This window comes from Heptranchias perlo, chromosome 5 (assembly GCF_035084215.1).
Source record: "Heptranchias perlo isolate sHepPer1 chromosome 5, sHepPer1.hap1, whole genome shotgun sequence".
Lineage (NCBI taxonomy): Eukaryota > Metazoa > Chordata > Chondrichthyes > Hexanchiformes > Hexanchidae > Heptranchias > Heptranchias perlo.
In genome coordinates this window covers 81,520,235-81,541,508 of record NC_090329.1, presented here as the reverse complement: position 1 = coordinate 81,541,508, position 21,274 = coordinate 81,520,235, and the positions used below count along the sequence as shown (strand labels likewise).

At 41.8% G+C, this 21,274-nt stretch overlaps 2 protein-coding genes across 4 annotated transcripts in view; one reads left to right on the top strand and one right to left on the bottom strand.

Annotated features, from left to right (window-relative positions):
- Positions 1-14,401, bottom strand: part of kpna5 (karyopherin alpha 5 (importin alpha 6)) — a 36,238-nt gene extending 21,837 nt beyond the window's left edge. The window contains exons 1-6 of the mRNA XM_067984726.1: positions 14,293-14,401; positions 10,200-10,330; positions 9,999-10,103; positions 9,808-9,907; positions 7,522-7,616; positions 1,096-1,227 (exon numbers count right to left, since the gene is read on the bottom strand). Coding sequence (XP_067840827.1) covers positions 1,096-1,227; positions 7,522-7,616; positions 9,808-9,907; positions 9,999-10,103; positions 10,200-10,328 — 561 coding nt within the window. The 5' untranslated portion in view covers positions 10,329-10,330; positions 14,293-14,401. The remainder of the gene's footprint in view (positions 1-1,095; positions 1,228-7,521; positions 7,617-9,807; positions 9,908-9,998; positions 10,104-10,199; positions 10,331-14,292) is intronic.
- Positions 14,402-14,763: 362 nt separating this feature from the next.
- The window catches only part of zufsp (zinc finger containing ubiquitin peptidase 1), a 28,476-nt gene continuing 21,965 nt past the window's right edge, over positions 14,764-21,274 (top strand). The window contains exons 1-3 of one of the 3 annotated variants that reach the window (XM_067984725.1): positions 14,764-15,018; positions 18,635-19,309; positions 19,925-20,035. In XM_067984725.1, coding sequence (XP_067840826.1) covers positions 18,664-19,309; positions 19,925-20,035 — 757 coding nt within the window. In that variant the 5' untranslated portion in view covers positions 14,764-15,018; positions 18,635-18,663. Of the gene's footprint in view, positions 15,380-18,634; positions 19,310-19,924; positions 20,036-21,274 lie in introns of all 3 variants that reach the window. The other 2 variants (XM_067984724.1, XM_067984723.1) reach the window with 2 other exon arrangements.

Sequence of the window (21,274 nt, the reverse complement as noted above, 5' to 3'; positions counted from 1 at the left end):
GGGTCGACTCGGTCTGTATTCACTCAGGTTTAGAAGAATGAGAGGGGATCTCATTGAAACATGAATTTCTGACAAGGCTAGACAGACTGGATGCAGGGAGGATATTTCCCTTGGCTGGGGGTCCAGAACAAGGGGTCACAGTCCCAGGATACGGGGTAGGACATTTAGGACTGAGTTGAGGAGAAATTTCTTCACTCAGAGGGTGGCAAACCTGTGGAATTCTCTACCACAGAAGGCTGTGGAGGCCAAGTCACAGAATATATTTAAGAAAGAGCTAGATAGATTTCTAGACACAAAAGGCATCAAAGGGTATGGGGAGAGAGCGGGAATATGGTACTGAGATAGAGGATCAGCAATGATCATAGTGAATGGCGGAGTCGGCTCGAAGGGCCGAAAGGCCTACTCCCGCTCCTATTTTCAATGTTTCTAATGAAAGGTGTGCCTATTTAAAAAAGTTATATTTTGACATTTAAGAGGGATGCAAGTGTTACAAAAATGATTTGTATTTTCCATTAAATCGCTCCCTTGGCTTCTTTCTGGACTGTGCAGGATTAGATCACAGACTATAATATGGACACTTCTTGGAAAAAAACAAAACTTTTCAAAGTTGAGGCATTTAGTACTAATGTTGATGGGCACCATCATGTTATGAAGGGACAGAATAAGCAAGCACCTGACTAAAAGATCTTGTTACCTTTTCCCGTTTCCCAGTGTAGTTGCATTTTACTTTAAGGAAACAAATAATATTTAAACATCAATATTCACAACGCAGATGTTACTTTTCCAATTATGACAAAATCATTTCAATGTTGAATGCGTGAATGTCTGAAAACTGTTTCATAATGCATTTTTCTACCTGCACCCATTACATAAACTTGAGATGTGATTAGTCTAAACATTCATAAGGTGACTAAGAAGTTTTAGAACATATGTACAGTTTTTGCTTTCTGAAGCATAGTTCTACATTTTAAATTTGGTTCTGTGGGTGTTTTTGAGGGGAAAAAAAGGACCAATACCACTTGACTACTTAAAAAGAATGATCTGGATATAAAAAATACATATAGGAATTGAATAACAATATATAGAAGGGAATACCTGTTCTTGCACATCCTCGTATTCGGAGTTAAGTAGCTCAATGAAGATAGGAACTGCATCAGCTTCTATAACTACTTTAGTATGGAGAAATGTTCCAGAAGCTATGTTTGTTAAAGCCCATGCAGCCTCAAACTGTAGATATAAAATAGCACAAAAGTTAATAATGCAATGAATCGCTGTAGTTCTTTAGCCATTATATGAAGGCTTAAAATGGCACCAGTTTTAGTTTACTATTCTTACACACATTTTCTATGTTCAGGATAAGACAAATATTTCATGCTAATCATTTATAATAACTAGAAACTTTTCACTGGAAATTATAGGATATGAAATAATCTGCTGCAGGGAAACGCAACACAATTCTCAAGAGTGCTTTAATGAGGCTGGAGCTATAAAGATGGAAATTTTTTTTTGGCTGGCTACACATTGGTTCATTTTTAAAATTTAGCCTGAGAAGAAAATTCAGAAGTCAGTGCAATACAATTTTTGAGAGAAACGCTTGTAGCTAATCTCGGGAGTGAAAAGGCACATTATAAAAATGCCACTAACAAAAATATTTGAAATTGTTAATCTCAAAACCTGAGCGACCATAGGAAACCATCTGATTCTATCAATGATACACCCATAGAACTGAAATTCTGTTGCTTACCAACCATTTTCCTTGCTGTAGAAGTAAATCATTTACAATAAAATATCTACCAGCAGTGAACTTCTCCATTCAAGAAAAGAAAGCTAAAAGATTTTTAAGTTCATTAAAAAAAAACTTAAGCTACTGCTTATCTTCATGTAAGTGCTGTGCGGTAGGTCTTGGAAAAAATAGGGCAAAGTACTAAATGCACGGTAATGGAACAAAAAAAATTGCAAATGCTGGTAATCTGAAATAAACAGCAAGTCTGTTACCAACCTAAAATAGCAAAGATGTTACAGGCATGGGCTAATCAAGCGCAATCAGCATGGAATTTTAAATGTTAAGTCATGCTTGATCAATTTAATTGCATTTTTTTTAAAGAAATTGTTGTATGGAATACTATGGAAGTTGTATACCTGGACTTTCAGGTGTTTGATAAGGCACTACAGAAGAGGCTTGTTATGAAAATTAGATGTGATGTGGAGATGCCGGTGATGGACTGGGGTGGACAAATGTAAGGAATCTTACAACACCAGGTTATAGTCCAACAAATTTATTTTAAAATCACAAGCTTTCGGAGATTATCTCCTTCGTCAGATGAATGAATGAAAAGGTTCTCAAATCGCATATCTTATACTATGTTGGGACAGCATCACACCAATCAAAAGGTGTCGTTGTTATTCAAACAGGCCAGTCACGGAGAACAGCACGTCCCAGTACACTAGATATACATTGTGTCTATTACACAGGCAGGCAGAAAGAAACTCAAAATGGCAGAGAGAGAGAGAGAATTTTAAAAAACATATAATTTTTTCCCCCCCTTTTTGCTGGTGGGGTTACGTGTAGCGTGACATGAACCCAAGATCCCGGTTGAGGCCGTCCTCATGGGTGCGGAACTTGGCTATCAACTTCTGCTCGACGATTTTGCGTTGTCGTGTGTCTCGAAGGCCGCCTTGGAGAACGCTTACCCGAAGATCGGTGGCTGAATGTCCTTGACTGCTGAAGTGTTCCCCGACTGGGAGGGAACCCTCCTGTTTGGCGATTGTTGCGCGGTGTCCGTTCATCCGTTGTCGCAGCGTCTGCATGGTCTCGCCAATGTACCATGCTCCGGGGCATCCTTTCCTGCAACGTATGAGGTAAACAACGTTGGCCGAGTCACAGGAGTATGAACCATGTACCTGGTGGGTGGTGTCCTCTCGTGTGATGGTGGTATCCGTGTCGATGATCTGGCATGTCTTGCAGAGGTTGCCGTGGCAGGGTTGTGTGGTGTCGTGGACACTGTTCTCCTGAAAACTGGGTAACTTGCTGCGAACGATGGTCTGTTTGAGGTTGGGTGGCTGTTTAAAGGCGAGCAGTGGAGGCGTGGGGATGGCCTTAGCGAGGTGTTCGTCGTCATCGATGACATGTTGAAGGCTGCGGAGAACATGGTGTAGTTTCTCCGCTCCAGGGAAGTACTGGACGACGAAGGGTACTCTGTTGGTTGCGTCCCGTGTTTGTCTTCTGAGGAGGTCTATGCGATTCTTCGCTGTGGCCCGTCGGAACTGTCGGATGAGTTGTAGGATGGCCAATCTCCAGACGCCATCCTACAACTCATCCGCTTCATCCTGGATCACAATGTCTTCACCTTCGATAACCAGTTCTTTACCCAAACACACGGAACAGCCATGGGGACCAAATTCGCACCCCAATACGCCAACATTTTCATGCACAAGTTCGAGCACGACTTCTTCACTGCACAGGACCTCCAACCAACGCTATACACCAGATACATCAACGACATTTTCTTCCTATGGACCCACGGCGAAGAATCACTGAAGAGACTACACGATAACATCAACAAGTTCCATCCCACCATCAAACTCACCATGGACTACTCCTCAGAATCGGTTTCTTTCTTGGACACACAAATCTCCATCAAAGACGGGCACCTCAGCACCTCACTCTACTGCAAGCCCACGGACAACCTCACGATGCTCCACTTTTCCAGCTTCTACCCCAACCACGTCAAAGAGGCCATCCCCTATGGACAGGCCCTACGAATACACAGGATCTGCTCAGACGAGGAGGAACGCGATGGACACCTACAGACGCTGAAAGACGCCCTAGTAAGAACGGGATATGACGCTCGACTTGTCGATCGACAGTTCCGACGGGCCACAGCGAAGAATCGCATAGACCTCCTCAGAAGACAAACACGGGACGCAACCAACAGAGTACCCTTCGTCGTCCAGTACTTCCCTGGAGCGGAGAAACTACACCATGTTCTCCGCAGCCTTCAACATGTCATCGATGACGACGAACACCTCGCTAAGGCCATCCCCACGCCTCCACTGCTCGCCTTTAAACAGCCACCCAACCTCAAACAGACCATCGTTCGCAGCAAGTTACCCAGTTTTCAGGAGAACAGCGTCCACGACACCACACAACCCTGCCACGGCAACCTCTGCAAGACATGCCAGATCATCGACACGGATACCACCATCACACGAGGGGACACCACCCACCAGGTACATGGTTCATACTCCTGTGACTCGGCCAACGTTGTTTACCTCATACGTTGCAGGAAAGGATGCCCCGGAGCATGGTACATTGGCGAGACCATGCAGACGCTGCGACAACGGATGAACGGACACCGCGCAACAATCGCCAAACAGGAGGGTTCCCTCCCAGTCGGGGAACACTTTAGCAGTCAAGGACATTCAGCCACCGATCTTCGGGTAAGCGTTCTCCAAGGCGGCCTTCGAGACACACGACAACGCAAAATCGTCGAGCAGAAGTTGATAGCCAAGTTCCGCACCCATGAGGACGGCCTCAACCGGGATCTTGGGTTCATGTCACGCTACACGTAACCCCACCAGCAAAAAGGGGGGGAAAAAATTATATGTTTTTTAAAATTCTCTCTCTCTCTCTGCCATTTTGAGTTTCTTTCTGCCTGCCTGTGTAATAGACACAATGTATATCTAGTGTACTGGGACGTGCTGTTCTCCGTGACTGGCCTGTTTGAATAACAACGACACCTTTTGATTGGTGTGATGCTGTCCCAACATAGTATAAGATATGCGATTTGAGAACCTTTTCATTCATTCATCTGACGAAGGAGATAATCTCCGAAAGCTTGTGATTTTAAAATAAATTTGTTGGACTATAACCTGGTGTTGTAAGATTCCTTACATATGAAAATTAGACACATTGCAATCACAGATAGAGGGGTGCCCAGGGGATAAAATGTAAAAAAGTCAGGATAAATGGATGGTTTTGAATTGGCTGGATTTAGGTAGTTAGAGGCCATTTTTGTGCAGGGAACATTTTTAAACTGATTTGGAATAAAGATAAAAGGATATTGAGTTTGCTGAGGATACCTAATGCAGGAGGGCATAGATGGGTTAGTAGAGTGGAAAAGTAAATGGCAGGTGCAGTTCAATGCAGAGAAATGTGAAGTAATATATTTTACAGAAACATACGCTAAATGGGCAAGTTCCTTAAAAGTGGAGGAACTGAGCTAGGGATGCACACATAGACCTTTAAAGCTGGAAGTGCAGGTAGAAGAGGCCATTAAAAAGCAAATGGGATTCTGGGGTTTAGACATAGAGGCATTGAATACAAAAGCAAGAATGTGATGTTGAATTTGTACAAGACATCAGTTAGACTAGTTGAAATATATAGTTCTGAGCACCAGATTACTCTCCCAGCCATGTGCTAGAATAGGGAAGGATAAGATGATTAGGGAACAAGACGTGGTTAAAGGAATGGCATCAGGAAAAATGTTGTATAGGGCATGGGCACCCGTTTTGAGGAAGGCAGGAGCTATTCTGCAAGGATGGGCTACATCCCAACAGGAAGGGAGCTAATGAACTGGTAAAACAGAAATAGGGGAGAAAAGTCATTTAAACAAGGAAGGGGGGGGGGGAAATAAAAACACATCAGAAAGAGCAAGTAAAGGAGGTAGAAATAGATGAGGACTGACAGGATACATCCTAGGATCCTGAAGGAAGGGGAATATAAATAACAGAGGTCCTAGGAATTATATTTCAGGGTTTTACTTAGAGTGGATGTGCAGAGGACTGGAGCGTGGCTAATATAATACTCATCTTCAAAATGGGAGACAAAGCTAACCTGGATAATTAAAGGTCAGTTCATTTAACATCTGTTATGTGGAAAATTTTGAGATCTTTTACTAAATATGTAGAAGAGAAAATAATTAGAAGCAGACAACGCAGATGTCAGAAGAGAAAATCGTGCATGACAAATCTAAGAGTTGTTTAAGGCGACAAATATGGAGGATGGGTGAAATGCAGCAGATGTGGTGGAGCTGGACTTTCAGAAAACCTTGGACAAGATATTATTGGAGGATTAATGGGTACAGAATTAGGGGGAAGGGCAACCAATTGGATTAAATAGCCTCCTTCTCTTGCTTTCCCTGCATAGTCACCTCCAGAGTCCTGCAAAGATCTATCTTTTGCCCCCTCCTCTCTCATCTGTCTGATTTCTCTCCATATCATCGATAGGCACATTGTCATTTTCCACATGGATGCTGATGACACCCAGCTCTACTTTTCAACTGCCTATATGTAGTCAGACTCCGCGTCTAACATTCGACCCTGGACAAATCACTTCTAACTCAACATCGGGAATGCTGATCTAGTCTATTGGGAACTTGGCATGTTGCTTGACCACAAGCTGAGCTTTAAGCCCATTTCCTTTCCATCACCGAGAGCTTAATTCCACCTCTGCCTCCAAAATCCTTATAAATCCACGGTAGCTCCAAACTCGACTATTCTAGTGCTTTTACTGCTGACCTCCCATCCTCCAGAAACTCCAAGTTGTTAAAACAAATGCACATGTCCTGTCTCACACATCTTTAAATTCCTTCACGGCACCACCCCATCCAAACTTTGCAATCTCACCTAGCCCTATATCTTCCCCGCCTAACACTCCATTCCTGAATCCAGCCTTTTGTGCAGTCCCCACTTCCTTCGTCGCACGATTGCAAAACCTTCAGCTGCCTGGATCCTTCCTTTCTTCCCTCCCTAAACCTTTCCACTCCTCTCCCCTTTTCAAAACTCATCTCTGCAACCAAGCTTTCACCACCACCACCACCACCCCCCCCCCCCTGCCTAATCTCTGCCTTCTTGGTTTGGCATCTGTTTTCCCTACACTTATCTGTGAAACTGGGACTTTTTTTTAATGTAAATGTTAACTATGCTATATAAATGCAAGTTGTTTTCTTTATACCACTCCCTCTAAGCTCAAGCGACATTTGCAAATTCCAATGCCATTCACAATATTGAGTGCCATCCCTGCTTGCAATACAAGTGCTGCAGAGCAGCTCTCAATACAGTTGTTTGCATATTTAGTTTGGCAGCACAACAATTTTGTGGGTGTTCTCTTTTCAGCTGAATATCGACCACATGCAGTAGGATCAGTGAAGTGACATGATGTCAAGGAGCTTTGTAGATTACTCTCAATACTGGAGTCTTGAAGTAGAGCTGAACAGTGAGTTTCTTCAACATTTTCAATTGCAGTATATGGATAGGGGTTACAGGGATCTGATCATTTTCACGCAAACATACTCATTCCTGCACAAACAATTCATATGACAGTTCAGACAAATAGCTGGTCCAACATTTTAAACACAAATTTCTAGCAAGGCACACAAAATTTGCAATATTAGTTGTAAAATAATAAATGCATGCTCCTGTAGCAGATACATTAATAGTTGCATTAAGGTTGCCACAGTGCAATGTCCTGAGGTTAACTAGTAAAACATACAAGCATTTTATTTTTAAAAAAAAACTCACTTGGAGGGTAAAATTCTCATTCCTCTTCAAAAACTCCACAAATCTCTGCACAATACCAGGAGCATTTATGACCTCATCTATGGGAGGGTTAGGTTCTGGAAGGGGAAAAACTATAAAATGTCAAAAAGTAAAATCCTCCAAGCCATCTTTCCACATCCTGTTTTATGACAAACCATAGTAAGAAAAATTAAGTCAAATATTTCTGTATAATATGTAACTATTTGTTTTTAGGAAATTGAAATCATTCTTAACGTCTTGAAGCATCGATTTTATTTTTAAAGTACAAAGACAAATCATGCAGACAAATTGGACATATGATTCATTAATACTTTAGCAGGCACAAAAATTCAATCTTTTCTGACTTCAGTCAGGCCAGCTAAATGATGATTTACACTAAACCATTCAACAGGCAACGAAAGCTGAAACGGTGACTGGAACAGTAAGGGTTATCCAAATTACTCTGACTTCATTCACAAAAAACCTTAGTGGCCATTTTGAGTTACGAGACAGCAATTTCATTGAATTGATGCAGGTAAGGAGACAATGTAATGGCTCTTTTAAAAACCTGGAATCTACAACTATACAGAATTCAATGTTAAGATTGGGTTAGGGTTTCATTGCTATGCTTAGGATTAGATGGATTCTGCAAGAACAATTTCAGCACAATCTATGCGAGAACTGGACACAGTTACTGTTCAGAATGTAATGTCCTTCACTAATCACAGCAGCTCTACTGTCCATATTCTTGTAAGTGGGATCAGCACAATTAGTTGTACTTTTATTTTTATTTGTGGATTCACCTATATTGAATGCAGAACCAAAGTATTTCATACTTAAGGGTTTAAAAAACATTTTTTGTTTCGAAGTGTTTTGGAAAAATCAAAGCAATTCTCAAATCCTCACAGGATGAAGGCACAATTATTCCATGCAACTCCTGGTCATACACAGTTTACATGCTGGGAAATCTTGCAGAATGCAGAAGTGATTGTAAGTTCTTTCTGTTGTGGGTTAAAAATATCAAGGCCTTCAAGTAAAAACTTTAATGAAGGCATTAAAAGAGACAGACAAATTTAATTGTGAAATATGCAAATGTGTTTACTTTTATTTTGTTTAAAACCCTTATTTAGGAAGTTAAAAAGTACTGAGAAAAATGGTGGATGAACAAAATTTCAGATGAAGGTTGACAAATCTGCTCCACACCACCATCCAGTGGCTAGAGCATTAAGCTACAGAGTCACAGCTGGCACATTAATGAGAAAATCCTATTAAAAATGTGACCGGGCAGGTGTCATCAGATGAGGACATTTTCAATATGGAAAAACCAAAAGACACTGACAAAGGACTTTTGAATGAAAAGATGACAGGGCGTACTGTTTTAATAAAGACATAAAAACAAACTATAAATGAAGAGCTTTTGAGCATCTTATGAAGTAATTGTTTATGGAGACATGTTTATTATTAAAGTCTGTATAAGTTGGCAAACAAAAAATATACTAAAATACGAATTTCTGCCCTTCGTCGAGAAATTACACAGTTCCAGCCAGTAACCTTCTGTCCATTAATTTTAAGCAGCAGGTTTTCTCATTCTTTAATGGAAAAACGTAAAGACAGGAGCCAGCTTACGATGAGGAAACTACCCCAAGGTTCAAAAAGGTGCTGCGGATGGAGGTTTTGGGCCTGATGATTCAAAAGGACAGTTTCCCTGGGCCTTCTCAGCCTACAAGGCTGCTAGACCCTACTAGATTTCCAAAGCAGTTCAGACCAATTAATCCAGAGATAAATTCCGTGGGTATTAATCATGCCAATTAACAAAAAGCTACAATTTGTTACTGACAAATTACAACTGTTAAACACCTACATTTGTCAGACTCCAAGAAATGGGGGAAGCAGAAAAGTTCATCACCCATCTTAGTAGGAAACAAAGTACCAACAGAAAAAACAAATAAAAATTCACAACATTTTATAATTCAAATTCACATTTCCACAACTGGCGCATAAGGATTAAAATCCTCTTCAAATATTTAAATGCTACTTTTTCTCCATAATTACTAGTCCAGTAACAAAATTGTGAGAGCACCTTTGAGATGTTTGATTTCAGAGTGCAATTAGTAGGAGCTTGTTAATAAAGAGAAACAGACATCCCCCTGTTTTTGTGAAGAGGAATATAACCCTATTGGCCTTCTAAAGTAAAAGTAAATTACCAATAGGCCACTTTTGCAAATGAAAGAGGATGCCATTAAGTCATATCATTTCTCATCTATACACCATTCATCAAGCGGTTCTCACCTTTTGAAAGCAATTTCCGAAACTTTTGTGTGGCTGCAAGCTGCTGATCAGGATCTTCTGAAAATATCATCTGTACCATTTCCCCTGTGATTACACCTTCCTACAATTAAGGGCATTTAAGAACATTAACACTTCAGTAGTTCAAAATTATGTTAAACACACACAAAAGTGTTCTTATTCCTTCTACTTACCCCTGGTATAGATACCACAGTGGAACTTATATCAGGGTCCTGAATAGGGCTTTCAAACATGGCTTCATCACCTCCAGGAACTGCCACATTTCTGCGTTTGAACAACTGGAATAGTAACAGAAAAAAATACGCCATCAGATGAAACGTGTAACTGAGTCTATTTGTAGAAAAGTATCTTCAGAGCTATTATTACATACACACCTGCTCTTCCCTTTTCTGTTTTCGTAGTTGGATTCCCTCTTCCTCTCGTCGCCTTCGCATTTCCTGAGTGTTTAGTGCTTTGTTCTTGTAGCTTCTCATTCTGTAGTTATCTTTTACTGGGCTTGCCATGTCTGCAATGAAATGTCCCCAATATTATCAGACAAAAGTCAACACTGTTATTGTTGCAAAAGCAGGAAAACCACAAACCAATGTTCCCCCACTACAAACACAAGTACAATCATATTTTTAAATAAGAGATTTAGTACAGCATATAAAATTCCATTTTGAGATATAGGTATGAAATCTGCATTGTGTCATACTTTATCAATGTTGGAAACCACTCTAAGCTTTTATGATAGAAAAACACTAAAAATGCAAACATTTCCTTCACAAGTTCGTTAACAAAACAACCAAATCACTACTTTTGATTTTTTTTGCCCAGCATTTTTTTCAATAACTGAAGATCCTAATTTCCAAGATAAGGGTTCAAACAAAATTAATATAAAAAAACTACATATTTCACAAAAAAGTTAAAATTTATGCACTGAATTCTCTTGTGTATTTTAATACTGTCATTGAAGTATCACTCCCTCCCAGATATAAGCCAGTCTCAAAGCCTGGGTTTTGGCTGGATTTTTTATTTAACCCCTCAGCAGTTGGAGAAAGCTGAGTCACATTGGTGCATTCTGGCCATTTACAAATGGCAGAATTTCCAATTACTCATTGTCCATCAACAGGCAAGGTCATAGGGTGTGCCCCTCATCCTGAGGATTTGAGAGTCGTTTTGGTTTTTCCAAAAGACATTGAAACAAATCGAATTCTCTAAAGTTTTATTTCAGGCAATACTGCCATTTATTTAAATTTATTAAAAATTCTGTTTTCTTTATCGTGAACAGTTCAAACAACTGGAAACACCAGCCCTTGTGATCAATCATTCTTTTTCTAAGAGTCAAAAACAGATTGTTTAGAGAGAACGGATTGGTATTTATTTGCAGTTGAAAATTTAGTTTAAAAAAATCACTCCTGAAATATTTGAAAACTACAAGAAACAATGAACTAAGTGCTTTGTAGGAATTTTTGTTTATGGAAATGTGTTTATTAAAGACTGTAAAAGAAGCTGACAGGTTGAAGATGCAGGGGGATTGTGGTCTTATCATTTGAAAAGGGCCAACTGAAATTTGGATCCCATTCTCCTGGGCCCTACTATCCCACAGGGCTATTAGATACTGCTCCCCCAATATGCCAGACTCTGGACTCCCCCATGCTTCAAAACCCCTTCTCTAGTCCTGCTGGAAGGGAGGTGCACCTTGCCCAGACTGCCCACACTTAACTCTCAGATTCCTGAATACCACCCAGAGCTCACCTAGGTGCCATTCCAATGATTCCTGATGCCAGAATTTCACCCAGCTTCCAGACCTTGAATTCTACCTTCCCAACAATCACTAATTCCAAATCCCTTCTCCTATTGATCTTAGATCTCAGGGCTGTCCCATTGGTACCAGAACCTCCCTCTTCAGTGTATCCAGAACCCTGTGACTCCCATCAGAGTGCTCCCTAACCCCGAAAACCCCCTCAAAATACTGCTGGACTCCGAGACTGCATTTTAATACTGCCAGACAACCATTCCCAGTGCTTCCTGGACCATCCCCCAATGATGATGTCATTGTCTTTGGTAATGCAAAACCCGTTCTTAAAAACCTCTGACTCACCACGAGGAACGCCAAGGGATTTAAACAGAGAAAAACCCATTTGATCCATATGAACTCATTCTCTAATATTCTAACTCACCCTCAATGTCAGACTCTAATACCTTGCCTAATAGATTTTAAAAAATATTTATCTGCCTTTACGGAAAGACATTTTCCATAAAATCTGTTCTGAATTTGTTATACTAATTTAAATTTCATTTACCATGCACTTCCACAGTTATTCTACTATAGCAGGTAACCTTCAGATGATGCCAGTGGTGGTTTTCACACTGCATAATGTATGTACCCAAGACAACAGATGAAAGAAATCCACACTCCAATTCAATGTCAGAGTTCTGACAAGCAAAGGCAGCATCAAAACCCATTCAATGAATGACAGCAAAACAACTCAAGCTTCCATTACTGTACATATTTTGTTACTCTGAACTAATGACAGTCTCATTTCCTTTATTGCAAAAGTTAAGGTTTCATGTCTAATTAACAACCACTACCCCTTACTTTTGATAGAAGACTAAATGATGCTATCAACATTATTGGCCCATCATTTGACCTCAGCATAAACTCCTGCATCTCCCCCACTGCTAAACCTCCTAAAAGCTCAATTTTCTTTTTAATGTGAAATACTTTTCCCCACTTAAAGACTATTCTAGTATCCCTTGCACACTCCTGGACAGGAAAGAGGAAAAAGATCTAACTTCCACTCCTCCCATACCTTTCCATGGTCCATCTATGATTCTTCCCTTCCTCAACTTCTCTATCGCCATCTGAGGATAGGCTGTTCACTGCTATCTACTACATGTCCACTGACTCCCACAGACAGCGACACTGATTATACTTGCCTAACCTGCTGTCATCAGTATTTTCTGTTTTCATTTATTGAAAAAGATCACCGAACAGGCTTTCCCTCTTGTCTTCACAACTTGTCTTGTCTTTATTCTATCATTATTATTCATTGATAGACTATCACAGACACTATTGACCAAATGGCCTCCTTCTGTGCGGTATGATTCCATGAGTACAAGGAATGTCAGTACTCCCCCAAACTTTGCCATTAACAATTTGTATTTTTTTGGAACCTTTAACATAGTACAACATCCCAAGGGCTTCACAGCAGTGTTATCAAACAAAATTTGACCTCGAACTACATAAGGAAATATTAAGACAGGTGACCAAATGTTTAGTCAAAGAGGTAGGTTTTAAGGAGCATCTTAAAGGAGAGGGGTAGAGAAACTGACAGGTTTAAGGAGGGAAGAACAGAGCTGACAGCCTAGGCAGCTGAGGGCATGGTCAGCAATGGTGGAGCAAAGAAAATCAGGGATGCGCAACAGGCAAGAATTGGAGGAGCTCAGAGATCTCGGAGGATTGTAGAGCTGGAGGAGGTTACAGAGACAGGGAGGGGCGAGGCCGTGGAGGGATTTGAAAACAAGGATGAGAATTTTAAAATCGAGGTGTTGCAGACCCAGGAGCCAGTGTAGGTCAGCGAGCACAGGGGTGATGGGAGAACGGGACTTGGGTGAGAGTTAGGATACTGGATAAGCTCAAGTTTATGAATCACCGTCACGTTTCCCACTTGAATAATGACAGCCCGGGTAAAGTAGAAGGCGAATGGGAAACTCGGCAATGAATCGATATCCTCAGGGGAGGGGAGGGGCGGTCGGGCGGCAGGAGGGAAGAACCAAACCTCTGGGCTCACAAGATGCAGAGGTCGGTTCATTTCAACCACCGAGAGAGAAGGCCACGGGAGAGATCCCCATCCCCACACACACATCATAGTCACACTCGGCCTCAGAGGGGGTGCGGAGGGAATCCTCACTGAACCGCCGACCCTGACAAAAGGTCAACCAAGTCAGTTAATTAAACACCGAGCGGCCCGACGGCTGGCGGGGTCCGGGTCCTCCGGGAGGCCCGGCCGGGGTCCGGGTCCTCCGGGAGGCCCGGCCGGGGTCCGGGGTCCCGGTCCTCCGGGAGGCCTGGCGGGGTCCGGGTCCTCCGGGAGGCCTGGCGGGGTCCGGGGTCCCGGTCCTCCGGGAGGCCTGGCGGGGTCCGGGTCCACCGGGAGGCCTGGCGGGGTCCGGGGTCCCGGTCCTCCGGGAGGCCCGGCGGGGTCCGGGGTCCTCCGGGAGGCCCGGCGGGGTCCGGGGTCCTCCGGGAGGCCCGGCGGGGTCCGGGGTCCTCCGGGACGCCCGGCGGGGTCCGGGGTCCTCCGGGACGCCCGGCGGGGTCCGGGGTCCTCCGGGACGCCCGGCGACACCCGGCCCACGGATTTACCATCTTGAACCGACTGCTCGAGCCCGTTTTAGTAAATCACGGTCACCGTCGGCGGAGCGGGAATTTAATACAACGCGGTGAATTGTAAACGCCCCAGCGGCAGCCCCAGGCCCCACCTGAACTGGTCGCTCCTCGACTCTCGGGAGCTGCGCAGCGACCGTCGGACCAGGCGGACAATATGGCGGAACCCGGGCGGCGGCGGCGGCTTCGTTTAACACCTTCCCACCAGGCCTTTCGCCAGCGGTCAAATGTGCGCCTGCGCGGCGATCTACGACTCACGCTGACTACTTAATTACAAAATAAAAATTCATTTTTTCCGACTTTTAAATATTCCGAATATCGTAGTTTCAATGAAAAAAAAATCCGATTCGGGGGATATGCTAAATTTTCCCAATTTTTGTAATGCAATAATTCCAACATAGAATAATTCGTACCGGAAGTTGCGGTGGGGTTTTCTTTCGCTGTAACGCATTGGTGAATAAGGTCTATCGCAAGCCATTATCACGATTAGACGCATGCGCGCTTTTGGGGGAGGGGGGGGGGGCTGTTTTGAGCGGACGAATTTAGCTGTAACACCGGAAGGAGCATTTGATGCTGAGAAACGGAACGGATCCGGCGACGGTTGGTCTGTCGGTTGCTCCGGGAGTCCCAGCGCGTCAGACACACCATCCCGACGGTGCAAGTTATCAACCTGTTGGTGGGGGCGGCGGGGACACAGACACAGCTGAGAATAGTTAAAGATCAAAAAAAAAAATAACTACCTTTTGAGGACACGCAGCCTCCGGTGGTGTGAACCCCAAGGCGGCCGTCCCTGTGGCCTCCAGTCAGCAGAGTCTGAGGCGGTGCGTGTTCTCGGTCTCCCCTCCTGCCATCTGCGCCAGCCGAGCTTTTCAAAAAAAAAACAATATCCAGGTTTCCTCTTCAAGTTGTAAACTGCTTACTGAGTGAGAGGGTGTTCAGGACGGACGTTGGACATCTGAAGGTGAACAAGTCGTGGCACCGAATTCCGCACATTAGTTTAGGCTACAACGAGTGAGGAGATGGAGGGGAAATCAGAGGAACAAAGAGGCCTAGAAGAAGCGTAGCTGCAGGGACAAAACATATTTTTAAAAAAATCAGTACTACAGCAGCGTGACTGTCGGAGATAGAGTGAAAACGTTAAAAGATGCAAATCAACTTGAAACTGAAGATGAACACAAGATAGTAAATATTCTGATTTTTTTTTTGCTCCCAAGTATTTAGAAAGGTTACAACGCGGAAGGAGGCTATTCGGCCCATCGAGTTCGTGCCAGCTCTATGCAAGAGCAATCCAGCTAGTCCCATTCCCCTGCCCTATCCCTGTTTACAAGGGAAGACATGAGCCATGTGTCCTATCCAAGTGCCAGTGTGAAATTCAGAACTGAAAGTGAAGTCTTAGACAAGCTGAAAGGGCTTAAAACAAATAAATCCCATGGGGTAGATGGTATTTATCCCAGAATGTTGAGAAACAGTAACAAGGAGATTTATGAGGCACTGACAATCATTATGGGGGAGTTAATGGACACTGGGGGCTACCAGTAGATTGGAAAGACTAATGTGGTACCCATGTACAGAAAAGATGACAAAACAGACCTATTACTTCTACTACAGTCCCATGTAAAGTAATGGAATTGAATATTAGGAGTAACCTTGAGAATAATCAGTACAACAATAACATAGTTAATGGCATTTGACATGGGTTTAGACAGAGAAACTCCTGCTTGACCAACCTCCTTGCTATCTTTTAGGAAGTGATAACCCAAGTCAACTGTGGTAAACCCTACAATGTTGTCTACTTAGATTTTGAAAAAGCATTTAATAAAGTTCTATATGGAAGGTTACTATTTAAGCTCAAAGTTGTGGAAATTCAGGGCAAAACTTGGGTATGGATAAGAAATTGTGTAGAAAAAAATGGGTACTGGTTAGAGGGGTGATGGTGGGGAGGGAGTACTGAGTGAGGTGTCCCAGAGTTCAGCATTATGTCCACTGTTGTTTCTAATTTGTATCAATGACTTACATTCAGAAACTCAATGCAAATTGGTAAAATTTGTAGATGGTACCAAACTTAGTGCAATGGAATCGAAGGAGACAGGTCGGAATGAGCTAAACAAAATATGCTAGTGTGCAGAATAATGGCATATGAAATTTAATGCAGACAGATGTAAAGTATTGCATATAAGAAAGAAAAATGATGACACACATACTCTATGAATGGTGTTGGGGAAAAAAAAGGATGAAGTTGAAAGAGACCTTGAAGCCTTAGTAGCTGCAATGTTCAACATGACCAACCAATGCAGAAGAGCAATTAACAAAGCCAATAGAATGTTGAACTACATAGTCAAAACAGTCGAAAACAAGTCAGAGGAAGTTATGACCAAACTGTACAGTGCTCTGCTAAGACCACATTTTTGAGTACTGTATCCAGTTCTGGCCATCCAATGGGCTAATTTAGTGTATTGGTACCTGGAAACAAAACATGCCTAAGCCAATACACCGTACTGCAGTGCTAGCATACTTTTTGTCTGATACTTTTAATTTGCTCCCAGTACTACATCAATGTATTGTATAACCCAAAATGCTCTCCCAAGTTTGATAGGATAAAATCTACAATTGTACCGCTGGGTATTTTTTACAGTTCGAGTGGACGTAATGTGAATTTTTTTATATATATATATATATATATATATATACTTAGCTAAAAATACCTATATAATGGCTGCACAAAAATTTCACAAGCTCACCATTATGTTATGTTGAAATCCAAGTGATAATCCTGTAATATGCTTATTTTTATATTAATGTAATATTCAAATACCCTCTTTCTTGGTGTACTTATTTCCCCTCTAAACTTTTTCTTATTTTATATATGATTAGAATCTGAGAATCTATTTCCCAATCTTACTGTTCCCAACTTTTTCCACCCTATCTCTGGATTAGCTGGACAACCTGTTGCATCTGTCACTCTATTATGTTGGGTCAGGCTACAGATGAACAAATGACTCTGTTCACCATGATAGTGTGCAAAATGACAGCCCTGGTGAGGTAGCAGGATTAATAATCTGCTTGAAATTTATTTTAAAAATCTGTTCTAAATATACCTAGGGGGTGGATGAAGCACCATCATCATAAAGACTGCAGCAGTTCCAGAAGAAGGACCTCCTTCACTTTCTCAGGGCAACTGGAGATGAACAATAAATGCAGCCCTGCCAGTGTCAACCACATCCCAGGAACACTTTTATAAAAAAATATATATTCCTGTTTGGTAGATTTTTAGAAAGTCTGCCAATAGCAATGCAAAACTAAGGAATATGGCTCTTTAAGAATCATAGCTAAAGCATATAGTTAAAAATATTATCAACTTAGTCTAAAAAATATTGTGAACCTAAATAAAGTAGAGTGGATGGTGGTGGTTTAGTTCCAAGATAAAGTTGGTTCTGTATGTGTGTGTGCTATTTGCATTGTACAGTGTGATTCAGCACTCAGTAGATTGCCTTTCAACGGTGTAATCTCTAACTGTGCTGCAACACTGTGTGCAGTTCAGCTACATGTGTGCATTTTGAGTGGAAACTGTAAATATACTAAGTTGTACAGTATTTCACTTTTAATTGCATTCTTTGCCAGCAGGGCTAACTTTATTCTTGTAAATTCTATTCTAGATGTTAAAATTGGATAGCCATGTGGTGAAGGATAGAATACTAGAGCCTGGTTTCTAGTTGTTTCCAAGCCTTTATTCACAGAGATTCCCCTTACACGCAGTTGCATGATTCTCAGGAAGATATAAAAACTAACAGATCCCAGAGCTGTGGGAAGAGTTTCAGATTATGGTTATAAGCTGTGAATGATGCTTCAGCAGTTGATAACAGATGTTTGATCCTTAACATTAGACTCTTTGAATCACTCTTGTGTGGGCCCCTTTGCCAGTTAAATGGATCACATAGTACCTTACTGATTAATACACACCTGGAAGGTTCAAGTTAAATCCCTGATGTGTACTGTATTACTGGCTATCAGCAGGGGTGGTGGTTTGGGTCTGACTGTTGGCCTCCAGCAATCCTAGGAGAAAATCAGCCAAGTTTCCTACTTCTGATGGCTGTCCAGTGACCCCACCAGAAAGTGTGGACATCAGGTTAGGACTAGATTGAGCTAGGCTGTGACACATTCTGTCATTGAAGAGTCTCTTAATACCCACTGCGTATGCCCCCATGTGATTTTTTTAAAACTCAAGACTGGGTGGGGTGGGGGTTATGGGTATTTTTAAAAGTAAATGTACTTGATAACATTGCAGGGTCTGGTGTATTCTTTTAATTATACATATCTTATTGCACCATAAATATTACAGAATATATTTCTCATATTTACAAGCTAGTAGTCTTTGCATTGTACGGATATGCTGTTGATGAGAATTAACAATGTCATGATTTTTTTAATTTTCTTAAATAGCTGTGAGAGTCTCAAGTCAATAATCCAGCATGTTCACATGTGATATTTGTGGGCAAAGTGGCCTGTCAGAACCAGACATGAGGACACACATTGTTATTGTTCATGAAGAAAATGAATACAGCTGTCCAATCTGCAAACTATCTGGAATCAGCTATGATGAATTAATGTTCCATATAGAGACTTCCCACAGTGAGGTGAAACCTGTAGAAGATAGAAGGGCAAACTGTTCCATTGATAAAGAAAAGGATCCCGATTCTTCACTTCAGAACAGTAGGTTGACTCAATTAAAACATAAAAAGGCTCCAGAACAAAAAGAATTTGAAGTGGACAGGATGGAAGAGCCAAAACCAAAAGAGCTTCAGATGTCTTGTTCTGCTTCACCCTCTAACTGTGAGAGACCATTTAGACAAAACTTAAATACAAAGAATGAATCTGGAAGATTAATACAATCAGAAGCTTACAATGGGCATTTTTCAGGAACTGTTTGGAGGCGTCCGGCGCAAAAGCTATCTGATAAGAACCATAAAGGATCAGAAGACAATGGACTTTGTGGCAGTTCTGTGCAGTTTGATGCCCCAGAATGTTCTTTTTGTGGCCTAATGGGAAGTTCAGGAGAGGATCTAAATGAACACGTTCAAACCAAACATGCAGAGGCACTGGAAACCCCGCAAAAAGGTCTGATTTGTGTGTGTGATACAGTACTTCCAATCTTCATCCATGTAAATGTGGCAGAACAAAGAGCTCAATGCCTTGGGTAGAGAAATTTCACTTTACTTATAAAATAAATATTCTAGGGTAGTCCTCTACAATCCTCAACTATTAGTCTGAGAAATGCAAACATTCCTGACCTGCTATGTCTAATTTCTTTTTAATTTTATATATTTTTTAAAGTGGTTCATTTCCCAATTAAGGTCATTATCCTCACTGCATTTTCAAGCCTAGTTGATGGAATATAATGTTTGTTTAATTGTGGCATCCAGTACCTCCAGCTACTTACTGCTTTCAGTCAAACAGTAGTATATACCCAGTTGGTACTAAAATTTATAGGCTTGGTTTCCTGCTGGACTTGAATCTGCATTACTCCCTGTGGAGCTACTTGTAACGTGTCCTGTAGGTGGCATCAGTAGAATGGCTTCCTGCTACATCTGGAGGCTGATAGAGAGGTTCTCAGCAAGTGAGGGGCATTAAATAATTTCTATAAATAAGGAGGTTTTCTAAGCAACTGTACAAAAATTAAGCTAGTATTTTGTACGTTGAACTGGAGTTTAATTTTCACCTTATGTTTGTTAGGTTGTGGAAAGCAAAGACTGTATTCATGTCCCATGTGCAAACTAGTATTTGCAAATTGTCAGATACTGCAGGAACATGTTGAGTTGCACTTAGCTGAGAGCAAAGCTGAAGGTAATACATTGTGTTCCTTTTTTAAATAAGGTTATAATGTGAAAAGTTGTTCTTTGATGCTTTAATCTGGAAAATTCACTTAGTTGTCCAACAGGTCAGCTCTTGACACTGAAAGACACTTTGAAAATGTGCAAAGCTTCCTCAAAATGTATTTCTGTAATCACACCTTTGGCCACCTCCCCTATATTCATTCTACTTATTATTTATATACATTATTGATACACTTAATTGCTAGATCTATCTTAATCTTGTTAAGCACTACTGTATCTCATTCTCCCATAACCCATAGCTCCTTTACTCCATGATGAACCACTTCCTCAAATCTCTTACCCCGTCCTCTGCAAGCTCATCTGTTTCAATTATACCTACCTCATGCTCCCTTGATCTGCTCCCAATCAACATGCTGACTACTCAACTACCCCTCCTGGCACCATGCTTGCTGATATTAATGGCAACCTTTGCTCAGGCACCACCCCCCTCCCATTCAAAACTGCCATCATCACTCTCCCCTTCAAAAAGCTCACCTTCAACCCATTCATCTTCCCCCACCTCTAACATCCCTTTCCCATATAAGATATTTAAATGTGCCATTGTCTTCTAGCTCTATGCCCATCTGTCCCAATACCTCTGTTCAAATCCCTTCAGTCCAGCTTCTGCCCTGTTAAAAGTATTGAGAATCCCCTGGCCAAAATCAAGAATTACATCTTTTGTGACCTTAACACAGGAAATTATCCCTCCTTGTCCTTCTCAACCTCTCTGTAGCATTTAAAAGATAGACTCTTGATTCTGCTGCATTGTCCAGCTCCATGGGACTACCCTTGTAGTTCCAGTCCTACCTGTCTGTACGCAGCTAGTGCATCTCCAATGGCTTCTCCTGCCCCATCACTGTCTCCTCCAGAGTCCCTCAAGGATTTATTTTTGACCCCCTCTTACCACTTCCTCATCTACGTGACACTCCTCAGTGGCATGGGCCAGTTTTCATATGTACGCTGGTAAAGCCCAACTCTACACTTCCTCCACCACTTTCCTTGACCGCACAACTACCTCTGTGATATCGGACAGGCCTGACATCAAGTTGTGGATGAGTCACTATTTCCTTCAAATAAACATCAAGAAGACTAAAGCCATCATTTTTGGCCTCTGCAATTAACTCTACTCTCTTGCCGATGCCTCTATCCTCCTCCCCAACCACTCACTCAAGCTGAATCAGATCTTGCAGATCATTGGTGTCCTAATCAA